Here is a 19342-nt window from a genome sequence, read left to right on the forward strand (position 1 = left end):
AAGGCCCTGGGTGATTAAAATATTTGGACTAGAAGCTACTTTGTGTTTCAGGGGCATGGAGGCTATAAGTCACAATCAGTCGCACTCACTCAAGTGTTTTCCACCGGCTCTCAAACTGGGACAGCAGGGCTGGGGTGAAGGCTACGAAGCCCAAAACTTGCACTGGCAATCCATTCCCTCCCCCCAGCCCCTGAGCCCAGCCCTGCCACCCCTGCGCCAATCCCTCCCCCTGCAGCCAGGAGCACCGGCCCCTTTCACAGCATGGCACCAGACAATCTCGGTTGCTGTTTTGCTTTTTAATAACAGACGTCAGGCCTATCTGTGCCAGACCGGCCAATTCGATTCTGCGCACTTATGCAGGGGCGTTCCCACGGGATTGGCCACACCCACTCCCCACTGTGCTAGTGTCAGGCTGGGTCTCAAGGCGGCCGGTACCTTTTCTTGGACAATATGTTACAAGGGCGCTTGCCGGGGGCAGCCGTGCACCTCTGGAGCATCCAAAGACCTCACCCCATCCCCTCACCCCCCCAAGTTCTTCCATTAAACACGAAGTTGAAAGACGAGGTGGGAGCTCACGGGCCTCCCTGTGTGGCACTGGGGCAGGGTGGCTGGGGCAGGCTTCTTCCCTGCATGGGTCAGGGATTAACTCGGCAGCACAACATCTGCCTTTACGCAAGAGGCCCCAGGTTTGATCCCTAAGAACACACCCAGTTCTGATCCTTCTGGGGCTGGGAGCTGGCTTTGGGGCAGGACGTGACTGGAAGTCAGGTTTCCGTGCCGAAAGGGTGAGTGGGAGAGTCAGACCAACGGTAACCGTCAACACAGCTGCCTTGAGGGAGCCGCCAGTCTGGACTGTCAGTAGACCCTCCAAAGGGAACAGAGAGCCCTGTGCTCAAGGGTGCAGGATGGTGGGGGGCAGGTCTGGGGAAGGGCCACGCTTTGTAAGACTCTCCCTCGACCAGCAGGGCTAGTCTAACAGAGCAGAGGGCTCTGAAGCCCTGCGGGAGGCGATCTGCTCCAGCCCTGAGGAACTGAGTCGAGCGCCAGACAGACGCACTGCCCTGGAGAGGAAACGCTCGGGGGTTCTCCAGAGCAGCCTGGCCCTTTCCTACGGCTGGGACGGATGCCACACAAAGGGTCCAGCGAGACAGACCTCGGAGTACTTCCAGCCCAAGCTGTGGCCACGACAGCTGGGTTTAACACACCACAGGTGGTTCCAGAAATGGCGTGCCAACGGCTGGTCACTGTCTTCCCAAAGAACATGATTTCTGCAGTACGAGTGAGGCGCAGCTGATGCGTCACAGGCATTTTCAGGAGGAAGAACAGGACAGCCGGGGGTCTGACTAAGTGCCCCAAAGTCACTTTCTGTTAAAATTCTAGTGTGTCCAGTGCTCACCCAGGCCTTCCTGCAATCACAGTGACGGGGTGAGGAGCCCCTGCTAACCCAGGGCTGAGGAACAGGGGCTGTCCAATCAGGGCTCGAGCCACACTAAAATACTTTATACAGACAGGACAAAGGACACGGGGGTTTGGACACACTCATGCTTTGGGTGTACCAGTACAAGACAGTATGTGAGGCTGTGAGACCACCAGGCAGTTGAGAACAAGCATGATTTAACTGCTGGCAAAGGGGCCTCTGACAACACCTAATCACTCCTTTATCGTGATTTTAGTCCTGGACATCAAAGTAGTCGATTAATGGCTCCTTGGATATTTTCTGCAAATTACAGTTCCCAGAATACCTGCAAAGCAAACACAGAATGATCAGGTTTTTTTTTTTTCTTCCTTGTCAGGAGAAACAGATTCAGTTCTTCAGAAGGTTAAGCCTCAGCAGCTGAAAGACCGTTTGGGAACCTTTGGTTAAGATAATGGGAACCTCAGGAGCTGCAAACTGGAATCCGACCAAACGCAGGGACTCATTATGTCACTATTCGCTCTAAACATTTTCCACAGTCAATCTTATTTTCTTGTTTGGGCTACACCCAGCGGTGCCAAGGGCTTAATCTTGGCTCTGTACTCCAGGGTCACTCCTAGCAGGCTCAGGGGACAATATGGGATGCTGGGGATTGAACCTGGGTTGGACCCATGACAGTCAAACGCCTTGCCTGCTGTCCTATTGCTCCAGCCCTCACAGTGATGTTTTACACAAAACTGAGGAGCGCCCGGAATCTGCAGGTTGGGCCCCACAGGCTCCCTGCTGCTCCATCTGCCCACCCTGGCACAGCTGCAGGGCTCCAGGCTACATGGTTCTGGGGACTGACACGGCTCCAACTGGGCCCCCCCACCCCCCAGCCCCACCCCCAACTATCCTTCATCGAGCTCCAGGGGCCACTGATGGTGCTGACTTGCGGGGCGACCGGACAAACGGTCCCACCTACCCTCGCAGGGCCTGAGTGGAGGCAGTTCAGAAGTGGGGAGCCCCTGCGGAGCAAGAGGAAGGGAAGGAGGAACAGCAGCCCCCTGCTCTCACCCATCAGCGTCCAACAAACCCTGTCCCCCTGCACCACATGCTTTCTCTTCTAAGGTGATGCGAGTCACGAAGCCAACAGATTACCAACTCCCCCAAACACCCCCCGTCTCTGGAGCAGTAGCTGTGAACCCACGATGGCCCTAGAGGGGCACCCAGCGGGGCCAGTCTGAATGGGCCTTCCTGTGTCCAGAGACTGCTAGGGGGCATTACAAATGTCACAGTCAGGACACCTCTGGCAGGAATAAACATGTCCCACGCCCTAGCCAGGACGCAGGCAGCTGAGCACGGCACGCCAAGGACGGGGCTGCGCCGGACAGACGGGGCCTCTGCGGAGCAGCGACGGAGCCTTACTTGTCTGTCTGATGTCGGTGGTGAGGGATCGGCGGTGGAGGTCGGGACTGCATTTCCCTTTCCAGAACACTGGTCAGCGAGGAAGGAGGACACAGGGACTTCCCTCTGGTAAGAATCACAAGACAAAGCGCTCAATAGTGAGAAGTGCTCACGGGGACAAGCAGGCAGTTGGAGACCCAGCCCACGACCCGGACGGTCTGACTCTGCCCACGGCTGGCCCTGTCACTTCTCAGCCACTGCCCCCTGCACGGAGCCCTTCTCTCCGCGCCCACCAGCACTAAGCTGCTCCTTGCCTGCTTGCATCTTATACCCCTCAGGTTCTGACTGACCTCGGCCTCTCACTACTTCCTCAGTTTACCCCAAAGGGGACCAAACCTGCTCCCGGGTGTCCTGAGTCCTTCAGCACACTCCTCCCGTCCTGTCAGGCGGGCAGAAGGAAACGGGGCAGACGTCAAGGCCAGGTCTCTGGGGCCTGATGGGCCGGTGTGAGGCTGATGGACTGTCCTGTGTGTCTGCCTTGCGGACCGAGACACGGCCTACGGGCTCTGTGTCCACTCTAGCTCACCTCTAAACAACTGTCCCTGAAGCAACAGAGGTCGTGAATCCTGCCGGCCCTGCTTCCCAAGTCCAGCTGACTCACAGTGCCCATCCTCCCGTGGCGGCCAGCCCCACCCACCTGACCGCGGTGACCACGACGTTGCGTTTGGGCTCACTGTCGTAGCTCACACTCTCCAGGCCGTACACCTGGGCCAGGTCGTGGATGATGCGGCGGTGGTCTCTGTTCATGGGCGGGAACGAGTGGCTCTTCTTACCGGTCTTTCCCTGCAAGGGGCGGGAAATTGACAGGGATGAAGCACTCTGGAAACAGAGGGCCAGAGAGTGGCGGCTGAGCTATCAGGCCCCCGCTCAGGGAGGATGAAGACCCCATCACGGCCTCCGCTCACTCTGAGCACCCAAAGAGCAGCTGGGCAGGAGTAGGGTCCAAGGGCACGTGAATCCCAACTGAAGCAGACCGCGGAATTGTTTCTTCTGGGGGTTAGACATGGGAGGTGAGTGACAGTCCCAAGAAATGACTAAATAAGTTGAAGATTTATAAATTATAAAATTTATAAAATTATAAAAAAGAAATCATTTTTTTTTTGTTTTTGGGCCATAGCCAGCTGTGTTCAGGGCTCACTCCCAGCAATACTCAGGGGACAGCAAGTGCAGGGAATCAAATGGGGGGTCGACTCCATGCAAGCCAAATGCCCTCTACCCTTAACCTATATCTTTGGCCTAACAAATGAATTTTGTAAGAGGTGGCCACACCCAGTTGTGCTGAGCTCACTTCTGGCTGTGTTCAGGAGTCACAGCTGGCAGTGTCGAGGAACACACATGGGTGTGTGGGGTGGAACCTGGATTGCCGGCATGCAAGGCAAGACAAATGCCCTCTCTGCTGTATTCTCTCTCTCTGGCCCCAGAAATGATCACTTTTTATAAAAAATATGGTCTGCACTCAAACAGTCATGTGTATAGATACAGACACCCAAGCAGAGAGAGACATCTGCCCGGGCTTCTTAATGAAGAGCACATGACTCCACTGGGCGTGGGGACAGAGGGGAGGACAGGAGAGCAGGAGAGGGCGGCCGGAAGCCAGCCTCCCACTGATGGAGCGCGCACTGCTGCCTCCCGCTCTCCGCAGGCCCTGAGGGAAGGGGGCCCTGCTCAGGGACGGGCTGCTCCTGCCTCCTTCATGGACTGACCGCCACTCTGTGATACTCTGGGCTGCCTCAAGGACGAGATCTGCTCCCTTTCTGACCTAGCTTGAGGGGTCCCAACAGGCAACACCCCCTCAGAGGTGCCGTCCTCTGCAGTAGCCCCTGAAGTGCCCAATACTCAGCATCAAACTCGTGTCACAAGTTCCCCAGCCACTAAGGCAGCAAGTGAGGAATCCGAGTTACGTCTACTCTGACTGCAGGTGTCTTTCCTGAGCTCGGACAAGATTTCCTCCGTGGATGTCACCAGGGCAGGGGGAAATGGTGAGTAGTTCCTACAACTACTCTACACTGGCAGCATTTCCGGAACTTGATTATTGATGGGCTGGTCCTAGAGTCATGTCCGGTGGGATGTTTTGATTTTAACCTTGTCCACAGCTTCCACGAGGGCTTCCATTTCCTTCTCAACTTCACTGACAAACTTTAAGTCCTTCCTAAAAATGACAGATTGTCACAGTTAACGTCACACGGTATGTTCTTTGGAGAATTCCTTCCACCCACCATTGACCTGTAAAGTGGGCAGAAAAACTTCGGTGGGCAGGAACAGTCAGATAACAGAAGGTTGGCTGTGATGGAATGGAGGAGGGAAGAGAATAAAGAGAAAATAGAAGAAGTGGCCACCGGAGGCAAGTAGTTGTGAATGCCCAACTGAGGCCTGGGGGAACAGGGCAGACAAGGCCGAGGCCCTGCTATTCAGGCCAGCCAGCCTCAGAGGGAAGCCAAGTGCCCCCACAAACACTGCCCTGGTTTCAAGCGGGCCGAGGGGCGAAACAAGGCTTCTTATTCCACTGGTGAGTCACAGGGAAGCATGCATGAGCAGGGACACACGAAAGGCTGGATGCTCTTGTGAGCTCCGAGTGCGGAATATGCCCGAAAGCTCCCAGCTTGCATACCTGGCATCTTCTTTCAGACTCTCACTGAATTTTGATGCTGAAGATCGTACATTGAAAGGATCAGAATCGTCGCTGATATGAAATGCCTCTGCTAACTGCCTGCAAGTCAGAGAGAAGCACGTCAGGAGGGGGTGGGGTGGGGGGAACAACTCCACGGCACAGAACAGCGGCCAGGGTTGCACCTTCATGAAATCATTTTGGTAGAGCAGACTGAAGGAAAGGATAATGTGGGGCAGGATATGGCTTGTCTCGATGAGTCTGAAAAAGTCACAGACTGACACGGGCACTTGGGTTCTTTGGTGGAAGAAGGCTGGGGTCTAGAGGGTGCTCGGGGCCTTCTTCATGCTGATGACTTTCTCTGTGGAAGAATGTAGCTCATCAAGCATAAAAAAGAATCACTAAATCTCCCCAAAATGATTCAAGTACCAACTCAATCACAGTTCAGTAGGATTTTCTGGGTGAATATCAATAAGCTAGTTCTAAAATTTAAATGGAAAAGCTAAAGGCCAATCTGCCAAAGCAAACAACTGTAGCACTGTAGTCTGTTCATCGATTTGCTCAAGCGGGCACCAGTAATGTTTCCATTGTGAGACTTGTTGTTACTATTTTTGGCATATAGTAGTATGCCACAGTAGCTTGCCAGGCTCTGCCATGTGGGCGGGATACTCTCAATAGCTTGCTAGGCTCTCCGAGAGGGATGGAGGAATTGAACCTGGGTTGGCTGTGTGCAAGGCAAATGCCCTACTTGCTGTGCTATTGCTCCAGCCCAAAAGCAAACAACAGCCCAAAATATCTTGAAGAACGTTGAAGTTGGAAGAGACATAGGACTAGATACCAGCCTGTTTGAAAAAGTTCTGCCAGTGTGGTACTAGTGCCATGGAACAGAAAGAGCTCAGAGGTGTCCACACATAGCTGAATAGCTGGTTAAAGACCTGTCACTACAGAAAACCAGGAAATGAATATTTTTGTTTTTGTTTTTTTGGGGGGGCCACATCAGGCGCTGCTCAGGGAGTACTGCTGGCTCTGCACTCAGCAATTGCTCCTGGCGGTGCTTGGGGAATATATGGATGCCAAGGATTGAACCTGGGCTGGCTGTGTGTAAGGCAAGTGCCCTACTGGCTGTCCTGGGAAATGCACATCTTAGCATTGTTCAGATCAAGGGAAAAAACAACCAATCCAGGTAGATTGCATACATAAATGTGAAAGGTGAAATGATGTCACTAGTCAACAGTCATTCATGCCACTGACTAATTATGCTATTAGTAAAATGTAATATGAACAAATAATATCTCAGGATAAACACATATTTCTTCAATGGGTCATCGAAGTTGCTCTTCATAAGAAAAAAACAAATTGGACAACATTAATATTGGTCCAGATCTCCATAGGCTCAGGATCAACCTTATCCACGAGAACGAATCAGCTGAAAAACTCAGGTAGTGGGTTTTGTGACTGAAATCTCCAGGCTCTCACGGAATCAGGAATGGGCGACCTTTTCCATCTCCCTGTGCTTCTGAGAGCCTGGGAGTCGGGTGCCATTTAATGGCATGATCCAGATCCAGAGACTCACAAATAAATCTCAGAAGAGACCAACAAGCTGCAGTGATCCCTCCAGACCCCAAAGTCACCATCCACTTAAAAATCTAACTCCAGATGCATTACCCTATTTAAAATTTTAGAATTCCTGAAGCGACATCTCATACACTACACCACTGATGTACCAAGAGCAGCACATCACAGTGGATGGAGTGTAAAGGCAACTGATCTCACCTCAAAATAAATGAATGAATGAATGAATAAATAAATAAATAAATAACACACAAGCCTCAACCTGTAACAGCATGTTAGTAATCTCTTATACAAGGGCTTAATGGCACCAGGGTGAGATACAACAATCTTCACACACTTTCCTTCAAAGAAACTTTTTGGGATCATTTTTAGTGGATTATTCGTAATAAGCACTGTAGCAGTGTCATCCTGTTGTTCACCGATTTGCTCGAGCGGGCACCAGTAACGTCTCCATTGTGAGACTTGTTACTGTTTTTGGCATATTGAATACGCCATGGGTATAGCTTGCCAGGCTCCCCGAGGGTCGGAGGAATCGAACCCAGGTCACCCGCGTACAAGGCAAATGCCCTACCTGTTGTGCTATTGCTCCAGTCCATTCATAATAAGCAATGCAAAATAAATTATTTAGGGCCTGCTCTTGCTTTTTGGGGCAGGCTTGGGTGGGGATGGTAAAATTCTAATGTAATGGTGTAATGGTGGTGGGATTGGTGTTGGGAATATTGAATGCAATAAATTATTTTGAACAACTTTATAAAAATAAAATAAATCAAACTTGGGCCAGAGTGATGGTACTGCAGAGAGGGCACTTGCCTTGCATACAGCCAACCTGGATCTGATTTCTGGCAACACATATGGTCCCACCCATGAACCCTGAGCACAGAGGCAAGAGTAAGTCCTGAGCACCACCAGGTGTGGCCTCAAAACATAAAAACCAACCAAACAAAAAATTTAACAAAGACATTACTGAGAACATGAAAAGTGAAGGCATATATGTGAGAGAATAAAAGCAACACAGATTCAATTTAAAATAAAGAGAGAGGGAACTCGGGAACACTTGTGGAGGGAGCTGATACTGGCGGTGGGGTTGGTAATGGAACATTGTATGTTAAAAGAAAATACCCATGATGAGCTTTTATTAATTAGTATGAAAAAATAGCAACACAAAAAATAAGCAAGACATGAATAGGAACAGCCAATAAACAGGTGCTGTAGAGACAGTCCAGTGGGTAGGGAACTTGCTGTGCATGCAGCAAACCCAGGTTCAATCCCTGGCAACCCATATGGTCCCCCAATGACCATCAGGAGTAATTCTTGAGTACAGAATCAGGAGTAACACCTTAACTCTGCCAGGTGTGCCTCCTTTGAGACCCTCTCCCCAAACCCTGAAAAGATGCCCAATCTCACTACCATGAGGAATATTTAGACATTCACTAATACTACTTTATATTCCCAAGAATGAATCACAATAAAAAAAATGCTGACAGGGGCTGGAGCGATAGCACAGAGGGTAGGGCGTTTGCCTTGCACGCGGCCGACCCGGGTTCGAATCCCAGCATCCCATATGGTCCCCTGAGCACCGCCAGGGGTGATTCCTGAGTGCATGAGCCAGGAGTGACCCCTGTGCATCGCTGGGTGTGACCCAAAAAGTAAAAAATAAAAAAATAATAAAAAAAAAATTGCTGACAAATCTGAAGTCCAGTTAAGGGGTGAGGATCCTGTCCTGGGACTGTAATCTGTACAACCACTTTGGACACTGGCAGTACTGATTAAATCTGTGTGACCTATCAATTAGCAATTCTAAGTTTACGTTCAATAAAATGAGTACATATATAAAGCAAAGAAAACATTCTCAACAGAACATTATTTTTAACAAACCAACACTGATAACACATATTTATTAACAGTAAGCATAAACTTTTTGCAAGTGGAGTTTGGACCAGCTAACCCACTATTATACTACTTTTGGGGCCACTATTTTTTTTCTTTTCTTTTTGGGTCACACCCAGCGATGCTCAGGGGTTACTCCTGGCTTTGAACTCAGGAATTACTCCTGGCGGTGCTTGGGGGACCATATGGGATGCTGGGGATCGAACCCGGGTCGGCCGCGTGCAAGGCAAATGCCCCACCCGCTGTGCTATCGCTCCAGCCCCTTGGGGCCACTATTAACAGTAAATTTTACAAATAAAGTATCGTTTTGTTTCAGTTTTCTTGCCATACCTAGAGATGCTCAGGGTACTCCTGGCTCTGCACTAAGGGTTACTCCTGGTGGGCTTGGGGGCCCATATGAGATGTTGGGGATTGAACTCGGGTTGGCCATGTGCAAGGCCAAGAGCCCTACCAGCTGTACTATGCTCTGGCCTCTATATAAATAAACTATAATACATGAGGTAGTAGAAAATCTGGTAGAAGTAAAAACAAATAGCATTTCTGCTAAATGAGACAATGGGAATTAATGTTGCACATGTAATGGAAGATAGCCGGCAGAAATAACATAAGCAACACTGTTTTATCATTCATGCAAAGGTCAAAAATCGACAAAACGTATTTCATGCGTAAGCAGGGCAGACAGAGGTTGTCTCTTTCTGAGGTTCAAGCCAGGATTCTGATCAGTTTCTGTTTCTGGACCTGGATGCTGGTGACTCACTGATATGTACATAGCTAATCTGTTCGGTGCGGCTCTATTTCAATCTAAAGGTCACTAGCCTTTTCAATCCCTTTATCTCCACTGGCATCAGGAAGTCTGAGTCACCAAGAAAGTATGCTCCTGCTTGGGATCACTGTATCAGCCCGAAACCAAACCCTGCTCACGTTTCAGAAATATGTTGAAATTGCCTAAGTGATTTATCCTTAGATACTTCCCACTCTCGATAATCCCATTCCGCAAACTCTCCTACTGCAGCCAAAGACTCAGAGCAGGTGCCCGAGCTACCGCTCTTTCCCATTAATTTCACAGAGCAGCAGAAGGTAAAGAGTAATGGAAACGACTTACTTTTTCCTTTCCAAGGCCAAACACTCCTCGTCACACTCCAACCTTGAGAAGCAAATGGAAAAATAAAAAGTCAGGGTACAGTTCCTCCAGGGAGAGCTGGTCCAAGTCCCAAGCAAGTCAGCCTAGAAAGAGAGCAGGTCCCGGCCCAAGACTGGTTGCAAGCAGCCCCTTCATGGAAAGGTCAGGGTCCTGAACTATGGGCTCCAGGCAACCCCCGCTGCCCAGGCACTAGCGTGTGCCCCGCACCCCTCTATCCCTCTGCTCAGTCCCCACTCTGGTTCTGTTCTGTGGGCTGCTGGTCTGAGCACTGTGGGTATTGTCTGGGATGAGGCTCTTCTGTGACCAGACTTGCGGGGTTGGAGTAGACATGGTCTCTGGAAAATCAACCATGAGGGTAAGGCTTGACCGAGGGCACTGAGATAAACGCACAGTTCCTGTTCTCTACACACTAAGTTTACTTAGGAGAAAACAAAGAAGGCACAGCTCTATGCTTAAGAAATTACTTGGCTTGCGGCTGGAGACACAGTACAGTGGGTAGGGGCACTTGCTTTGTATACAGTGGACCTGGGTTCAATTCCTGGCACCCCAGATGAGCCCAACCAGGAGTAAGCCCCGAGCACTGATGGTGTGGCCCCAAAACAAAGATAAAAATAATTACTTGGCTTGGTGAAGTTCCTTTTTGGTGATTAACTTGCTGATCTCCACAGAATCTCCAAGTTGCATGTCTGTTATTTTGGAGGCCATGGAAATAGCAGCTATTCTAAAGTACGAAAAGAAATGAAAGAAATGACATCGGAGTTTCATGAGCATCTCCTTCACACAGAAGATCTCTTTCAAGGTAAACGCACCACCTGACAATCCCTGGGGACTCCGAGGCCCACTGATCACCAAGTATCCACGTGTTTATATTGTATCTTCTCAACAAAGACTTGGGGAGCTGCAAAGCGAGCAAGGAATCGCCCACTCCACATGCTTCCTGAAAGCATCCAAGCTGTAACCCCTGGGCTAGTCCACCAACTCGGCCACTCTGATGGCTGCGGCCATAATTGAGTCCCGGGCACACCCTGACCAGTGTGACACACACCACCACCCACTACACCTCTGACCTCAGATGCCTGCAGGACACGTGAGTCCTGAGACACCTCACACAATGGTCAGAAACCTTCACCCCGGGGGACGAGCACAGGACAAGGTTTGAACTCAGTGTCACCACAACTGGTGGGATGCTGCAGAAGGCAACTTCAAAGCATCCTCCCTTCTGACCTGATGGTGTAAGACCAAGAGGAGGGAGAGGAATGGAGAAGAAAAGTCACTTTACAAATTGAAGTTCAGGAAGGTAAAGTAAAGCCTTATTTTCTCTTTGAACCAGAAGAAACTACAGGAGAAAAACATGTAAGACCTTCCAACTTTTAGAAAAGCTACATGGACCTCACGGAAAGCAGAGGCTTGCTCTGGACCTAGCCCCACGAATGGTTAACACCGAAGTAGCCCACTAACCTTTGATAAGTACTGGATGCTTCGGAGCAAATCACCATCTCTGTCCTTCGCCCACATTCACACTGTAGCTCGACCTGAAATAAGAAAACAAGCCATGGCAGAGAACAGAGTGAGAGCAGTGCTGAGGGGCCCTTTCTGAAAACCACTCGTGTCTCTGACCCCGCCTGAAGGCGCAGGCCTAGAATGCGGCTTTATCCCTGGAGCAGACAGTTAACCCAGGCCTAACTCCACACTCCACCTCGTGCCTCTGCTCTTAGCTTGCTCCTCAGACCAGGTGAAGGCCCCGCCCCTCCCCCGCCCCCACCCTGCGCAGGACCCTCCTGAAGGGAGCAATGACTTCTCCAGGTGGTAGGCCTGGCCAGCACACTTCCTTGTGTGAGTCATTAGCATCTTTCTCACCTAACTGTAGGGGACAGTCTCTGGCTCCCTGGTGTCACCCTGGAACGCACCCACCTCTATCTCTCACACAAAACAAACACTGACATATCTGGTAACTAAAGAGTGAGCCTAACGAGAGAGAGCGAGTGCATGGTCAGGTGCAGTGGGGAACACCTTGAAGGGGGCGGGGGCAGGGGGCAGTGCACCAGTCTGCTCCCCTGCAGGCAGCTTGGATCACTCATCACCCCAGGGGAACAGTGGAGGCCAGCCGGGGCCAGGATATGCGCACCTTGGCCTTGCAAATAGTTGTGGGGCAGGGTGAGCCGGGGTGGCAGGGCGCCATGCACGGGTGGCCGCAGTCCGTTCTGGGGTTGGTACAGGGCTGCTTGCAGATCTCGTCCACGAGACACTCTCCTTTGTGACAGAGTCTCTGACACTTGTGCATCCCACAGGGCAGGTCGGCACAGCAGGGCAGTCCGCAGGAGATGTCGGCCAGATGACAGGGGATGTTGCTGCGTAACTGGGAGACAGAAGAGGCCAGACCGTCATCTCTGGGAGTGTTTTGGAGTGAGCTGAAACTTCTTACTTAAAATATTTCTAAACTTATTTAAAAAATCTGAACTTTAGGGTCAGAGCGATAGTATAGCAGGTAGAGCATTTGCCGTGCATGCAGCTGACCTGAGTTCAATGCCTGGCATCCCAGATGGTCCCTTCAGCACCATCAGCAGTAATTCCTGAGCCAGATGCTCAGTAACCCCTGAGCATTACCAGGTGTGACCAAAAAAACAAAAACAAAACCCTAAACTTTATTTAATGCTTGCGTGGGTCCAAAGATTGGTGGGAACAGCTAACTCTAATTTGGGACTTAAGGCCTTCTAACTTGGTAAGACTCTCAGAAACTAGAGAGTACTTGAAAATTTAATGAACAACTAGGAAAGGATATTCATTCTCTTCTGTGCAAACAGTGAGAGCACGGAGTTGATCAATCAACCCTCAGAGACAGGGGCTTCCCGGCCTGTGGTCCTGAGACTGCACACAGGGCAGGGTGACTGTCTAGAATAAGCCCAACTCTCCTCTTATCCCTAAACTGACATCTCCATTGCTTCAGACAACTTGGTCATTCTGTAAAGTCAGAGGCAACAGGTCATAGAACCCTCAGTCTGTTTTCTGTTGGAAAAATCATCTACTTTCCGGTTTCTTCTCTCCAGAAAAAAAGATGCTGGAATTTTACTTTCGTGGGACCAACTTTTGTTTGTTGAGCCACAGCCAGTGATGATGAGAGTTACTCCTGGCTCTGAACTCAGGAAATCACTCCTTGTGGTGTTCAGGGGTCCATACAGGGTGCCGGGAATAGAACCTGGGTCAGCCTCATGCAAGGCAAACGCCCTGCCCACTGTACTATCTCTTTGGCCCCTTGTGGGACTCCTGGCAGCGTCACTAAAGTTCTTGCAGGAGTCCATCCAGTGCAGTGTACTTTGACTTCAGTGTCACATGACTTCCACCTTGAAGCAGCTCCAAAGTCCAGGACAAGGGCTGAAAAACACAGCTCCACTCTGTGCTGAGCACAGGTTGGCCATGCAGCAGTCCCGGGCTCGATCCCCGGCACTGTGGGATCCCCCGAGCACTGCTGGGAGTGGCTGGGAGATGAGCATTGCTGGGTGTGACCCTGGAGGCTCCCAGCACCGATGGGTGGCCTAGAACTGGGCAGCACTGAATCCTGGTGGGCCTTTCCATTGAGCTACAGGCGCAAATTGCCGAGAACCACAACTGCCAGCAAATCCTGGGTCTAAGCTCCCCTTGAGAATTCCCCTCCCTGCCAAAACAAACACAAAACCCCACAAAGTCAAGGAGAGCAACTGCAACTGCTGTGGCATCAACAGCTTGGCAGCATGACAACCAATCAATCAATACTTACCAGGGAAATGGGCTAATGTAGCATAAGCAGCGCTTCCATTGTCCCTTCCCCACATCACCTATCACCTTTTTTGATTTTTCTTGTTGGGCTAAACCCCGCTCAGGGCTTACTCCTGGCTGTGTGCTTAGGGACGGCTGCTGGAGGGGCTGAGCTTACCACCATTCATCAATGGTCTTGCTCGAACACCTCTTCCCAGGCAAGCAACTATGCCCAAGTTTGTGCATTTACACATTTTCTCTGAACGCACCCCTGTCGCATAGGACTACTGGCAGAGCTTCATTTGATTTTTAACCAGATTAGGATGATGGCAGAACAGACTCAAAACGGTTCCTCCCCTGTGACTCCATCTGTGGAACACTCTGGAAAAGGCACAACTACCAGGTCAGCCACTAATCCTCAGCTGCTACTTCCTGGAGACTGCTGGGGGCGGGTGGGGAGGGGGAGTAAGCACAGAGGAGAATGAATGAACTGCTCTCCACTTTGACTGCAGTGATGGCTGCACGGGTGAATGATGCTTTTATCAACCTGGAATCCTTATGCGAGGAGAGCACATTTAATTTTCTGAACACTATCATTAAAAACTCGGCGGGAAAGCGGCAATAGCAAACCACTGCTTGCTTCTTGGAGAATATCGATTTTGAGAAAAGGTGAGATCAACAACTCTCAAAGCAGTTCTCTCATAAATCTCTGGCTAAACAAGACTACTCTGGGGGCAAGAACTTACCTCATGTTTGCCCATGCACCATTTCTGAGTTAGGAAAGTACACGGGGGACATTTCTCCTCACTGTGACAAGAATGATAGACTGCAGAAAAACAAAAAAAATAGAAATAACGTTTAAAGAAAGCCACAGAATCTATGATACATGTTATGAAAGCAAATTTTTTTTTGGGGGGATGGTGGTGGTGATGCCAAGGATCGAATCCCAGGCCTCACATAAGCAAGGCAAGCGCTCTACCACTGAACAACACCGCCAGCCCCGTGATATAAAACTTTCCAATTTAGGGCCGGGAGTGCTTTAGTAACAGACAGGAACAGAGAGGGAGGTGGTGTTCCTGTTCCTGCCTTGCCGGTGGTGGTGTGGTCATATGTTGTGTGTGCTCCACTCATGCGTGGAGCTCTTCCTTCCACAGGATCTGCTCACTTGTGGCCGGGCACCTGCTGCCTAGTGCACCTAAGACCCTCGGGTGGACACCTGTAGATTCCCTGACTCTCAGTCGAGGCAGTTCACCCAAACTCCCCTCCTACAGGAAAGGCTGCTTTGCCAGGCCACACCCTGTAGTACTCAGGGGCTACTCCTGGCTTTGTGCTCGAGTGACCCCTGGTGGTGCTCAGGGATGGTATGTAGTGCCTGGAATTTGAACAGGGGCCAGCGGGATGCAGGGTATGCCCCATAATCCCTGCACTCTCCCTCGGGAACCCAGGCTCTCCCACACTCCCCAGTGCTGCAATGGTAGTTGGTCTACCTCTGTATGATGGCTGAGTCATGTGTACGTCATGTGTACTAGCCTCTTCCTTTTAGGGAGAACCTCAAGGTCATACGCGATGATTTCCCCTTCCTCTGAATCTCCCTTTGGATATACAATACACAACCAAAACTGAGTAAATGCTGAACAAAAAAACATGCTCAGTTCTCAGTTTTAGATATTAACCAGCAAGTTCTGGATGTTAACTCATATATCCCTCTGAGTGAGTGGAAAGGAGGGGCTGAGTGAGCTCTGGTGGGGTACTGGCCTAGTCAGTCACTGCGGCAGGGCCTCAGACAGCCAAGAGATCATCAAAGGGCACCCAGGAAGGGGAAGGGCTTTCACTTCATGGTGAATCCGCTCAATTCTGTTTTATTCTATTTACTTTAACAAATAAAAATTTGTTGTCTATGTTAATCTGAATTACATGGCCAGACTTGCTCCTGGCCCAGTGCCTATATCAGCCCATCATTGAAAAACCGAAAACAAATATTGGGAAATTACAGTCCATGTTATGCAACAAAACCCACTCCATTGTCTTAAAAACTTGGCTGCAACAGCCCATGACCCTGGTTCAAATCCCCGGTACCACCTAGGTACCACACCCCTGAGCGCAGCCAGGACTCACTCCTGAGCACAGCCAGGAATCACCCCAATGTACCGATGGGTGTGACTCCGAAACAAAACCTGTATTGTAAGAACATACTCATTGGTAAGCAGAGATTAAAATTATCGTAAGCTGAGAGGAAAAGAGCTAGTTAAAATGGGTAAATTCAGGGCAGAGGTTCAGCAGCAGAGCACTTTGCCTGGCTGGTGTGAGGGCCTAGGTCTGATTGCTACTACACACACATACACACACAAAATAAAGTGTAATAAAACAATAAATCCAGTAGGAGGAGAAAAAAAGGGCAAATACTGATTGTTGCCCCTGGGAAAAGGTTCTAACAAACATTAAGGAGTAATTCTTGGATGATGTAAGTGATTTAATACCTATCTGCTGGCTTCCTGTTTTCTTTTTATATAAGTATATATTGCTTTGACAACGACAAAAACCCTCATCACTTTGATTTTGTGAAAACTGATGCTCAACATTGACACCAGCATCCAAAGTGGAGGCCTCTGAGAAAGAAGAGTTGTCCCTGGAAGATGGGCCCGGCCAGGCCTCTCAGGCTCACGGGCGAGTGCCTGGCCCAAGATCGAGGCAAGGGGGACACTCCCGGGGACACCCGCTGTCACAGAACAGTCCCTGGGCCTGGGCTGGAAGCTCAGAGCACTGGCGCCCAGCAGTGGCGGCAGCCTCAATGCTGGGGTGAGCAGCGGGAGGTGGGGAGACAGGAGACGGGACCCACCTGGATGGTCACACTCATGAATTCGGGCGCAGGTCTGGGTACATTCAGGGGGCCTGGTGCCACAGGGAACTGGCGGGTAGATCACTGACGCACCACAGTGGCAGGTTAATTCATCAAAACCTGGTGGAGCGGTGCGGGAAACAAAACAACCCTGTGTGAGTCGGGGATGTTTAGTGCTTGGTTTTCTTTTCTTTTTCTTTTTTTTGTAATTTTTTGGCTTGTATTTCTAGAAGAGAATTTGGGATGGAGGGTGCGTTTTTGCTTAAGAAGATACTTAATTTCATTAAAGTTGAGCTGGTGACAGAGGAACAGACAGGTGTGCAGAGTTTTCACTGCTGTATGTGACAGATACTAAGCCCATGAGTCATCCAAGATACTCTTAGATATGTCTTTAAGAAAACAAGAAAAGCTCTGCTAAAGATCAAGCTAGTGTGCATGCATGCATGCGTGTGTGCGTGCATGTGTGTGTGTGTGTGCGCGCACACACATATATGGGTGTGCAAATGTTTTTGTAGTTCTAGGGATGGAACCTAGGGCCTCACATAAGCAAGGCAAGTGCTCTGCTGCTGAGATACACTCTGCCCATTAGATACAGCTTTCTATTTAGTTTGTTTGGGGGCCACACTCAGTTGTGCTTGGGTTTCCTTTTGGCCCTGCACTCAGGGATCACTCCTGATGGGGCTGGGGGCACCCTATGTGTTCCGGGAACTGAATTTGGGTCGGCTCTGTATAAGCCCTGCCCACTAGCCCACTGTACTATCTCTCCAGTCTCAAAACAAATTTTTTTTTTAAGATTTTTTTTTTTTGGCCACATCTAGTGGTGGTGAGGGGATCTCTTTGCTCAGGGATCATTCTGTATGTAGTGCTGGGGATTGAACCTTGGTTGGCCACATACAACCCAAGAACCCTATTCACTGTCTCTCCAGACTGTTATGCTGCTATGGCTTTAAAAAAAAAATCTGGTTAAGAAAAAGAAAAGAGATTAGAAGCCTCAGATAATGAACACACATACAAAAATATACATCGGAGTAAAAGCCATTAGAGCCACTGAAGTCACTCAAGAAAATTCTTACATGAGGTCAGTGTGATAGTGTAACAGATAGAGCACTTGCCTTGCATGTGGCTGACCTGAGTTTGACCCGAGGCACCTCAAGGCCTGCCAGGAATAATTCCTCAGTGCAGAGCCAGGAGTTAGCCCTGAGCATCACCAGGTGTGGCCCAGAAGAACAAAAGAAAACAACAAAAAGAAAATTCTTATAAATTAATGTCTATTATGTTAGAAATATCCAGGTGAAACGAAACAGATAGCTCTGTGTTCTGTGGGGATGGTTCACAAACTAAATCAAACCAAGGGCTCACACAGGACAGTTATAACAACAAACCACTTTATCAGAGACTGTAAGGGGGGCCCACTCTCAAATGCTGGCCTTATCAACATTTCAAAAATCTCCACAACCCAACGAATAAATATTTTCCAAAGGATACCAATATTATTCACTGTAGCACTGTCATCCAGTTGTTCATCAATTTGCTCGAGCAGGCACCAGTAACGTCTCCATTGTGAAACTTGTGAGTTTTGGCATATTGAATATGCCATGGGTAGCTTGCCAGACTGCTGTGTGGGCAAGATACTCTCGGTAGTTTTCCAGGCTCTCCGTGTGGGGTGGAGGAACTGAACCTGGGTTGGCCGCATGCAAGGCGAATGCCTTACCCGCTGTGCTATCGCTCCAGCCCATCAATGTTATTATATTATAAAAATCACACATTAGTAAAAAGATGCATTTAAAGTACAAGGAAGCCTTGGAATAGTTTGCTGGTACAGGACTTGCTGTGTATGCTTGAGGCCCTGGATTCAATTCCCAGCATACATCTCTCTCTCTCTCTCACACACACACACACACACACACACACACACACACACACACACACACACACACACACACGCATGCATAAGAGAAACCAATTATTTAACATGACAGAAAATAAGAAACAAAAACATCAACTCAAGTCCTTCTATAAATATGGTTGAGTTTGAGCTGAAAAGGGCTGGGAAATGTCTCCAGGGTGGAATTAGACTGTGTGCAGTATGAACAGAAGGCCAGAGAACAAACCTAGTGCCACTGAGTGTCCAGGAAACCATCTCAGCTGTGGGATCTGGCAACTCTGAAGTCTGTGATCTCCGGCACCATAAATGACTTCTGGTCACACTGTACTCAGACATGTAAACCTCCCGTGTAAGGGCGTGAGATCCTGACAAATGCCACAACCACCAATGTGCAGATTACCATGGGAAGAAAGTGCAAATGCTGGCAGTCCTGCAACCACAACAGGTGTGAGCACCAGAACTAAGGCGTGTGACCCCTGGCAAGGACAAGAACAAGCACCACAACCAGGCATGTGGTGACCACTCCCCACCCCAGAAAAAAATCTGAAGACAAAAATCCACAATTAGGGCCAGAGCAATAAGGCACTTGCGTTGCATGCAGCTAACTTGGTTCAATTCCTGGCACGACATAAGCCGCCCCCCCCCCCCCCCCCGCCCACCAGGAGAGATCGCTGAGCACAGAGCGAGGAGTAAGCCCCAAGCACCACTGAGTGTGGCCTCCCAAATCCACAATTTTCAGAAAGCCTCCTTCTTTTCCCCTTCTCCTTCAGTGGTGACTGGGGCTGTATGCACTGAGCAACCGTGCTTGGCTGCACGTTAGTTGGTGC

At 49.8% G+C, this 19342-nt stretch overlaps 1 protein-coding gene across 2 annotated transcripts in view; it reads right to left on the reverse strand.

Moving 5' to 3' along the window:
- Positions 1 to 277: 277 nt before the first annotated feature.
- NFX1 (nuclear transcription factor, X-box binding 1) overlaps positions 278 to 19342 on the reverse strand; it is a 69746-nt gene continuing 50681 nt past the window's right edge. The window contains exons 14-24 of one of the 2 annotated variants that reach the window (XM_055131760.1): positions 16631 to 16750; positions 14541 to 14620; positions 12191 to 12421; positions 11524 to 11597; positions 10685 to 10786; positions 10027 to 10068; positions 5469 to 5567; positions 4943 to 5009; positions 3498 to 3643; positions 2822 to 2926; positions 278 to 1742 (exon numbers count right to left, since the gene is read on the reverse strand). In XM_055131760.1, coding sequence (XP_054987735.1) covers positions 1670 to 1742; positions 2822 to 2926; positions 3498 to 3643; positions 4943 to 5009; positions 5469 to 5567; positions 10027 to 10068; positions 10685 to 10786; positions 11524 to 11597; positions 12191 to 12421; positions 14541 to 14620; positions 16631 to 16750 — 1139 coding nt within the window. In that variant the 3' untranslated portion in view covers positions 278 to 1669. The remainder of the gene's footprint in view (positions 1743 to 2821; positions 2927 to 3497; positions 3644 to 4942; positions 5010 to 5468; positions 5568 to 10026; positions 10069 to 10684; positions 10787 to 11523; positions 11598 to 12190; positions 12422 to 14540; positions 14621 to 16630; positions 16751 to 19342) is intronic. The other variant, XM_055131764.1, reaches the window with a different exon arrangement.

Source organism: Sorex araneus, chromosome 1 (assembly GCF_027595985.1).
Source record: "Sorex araneus isolate mSorAra2 chromosome 1, mSorAra2.pri, whole genome shotgun sequence".
In the NCBI taxonomy this organism is placed as follows: Eukaryota; Metazoa; Chordata; class Mammalia; order Eulipotyphla; family Soricidae; genus Sorex; species Sorex araneus.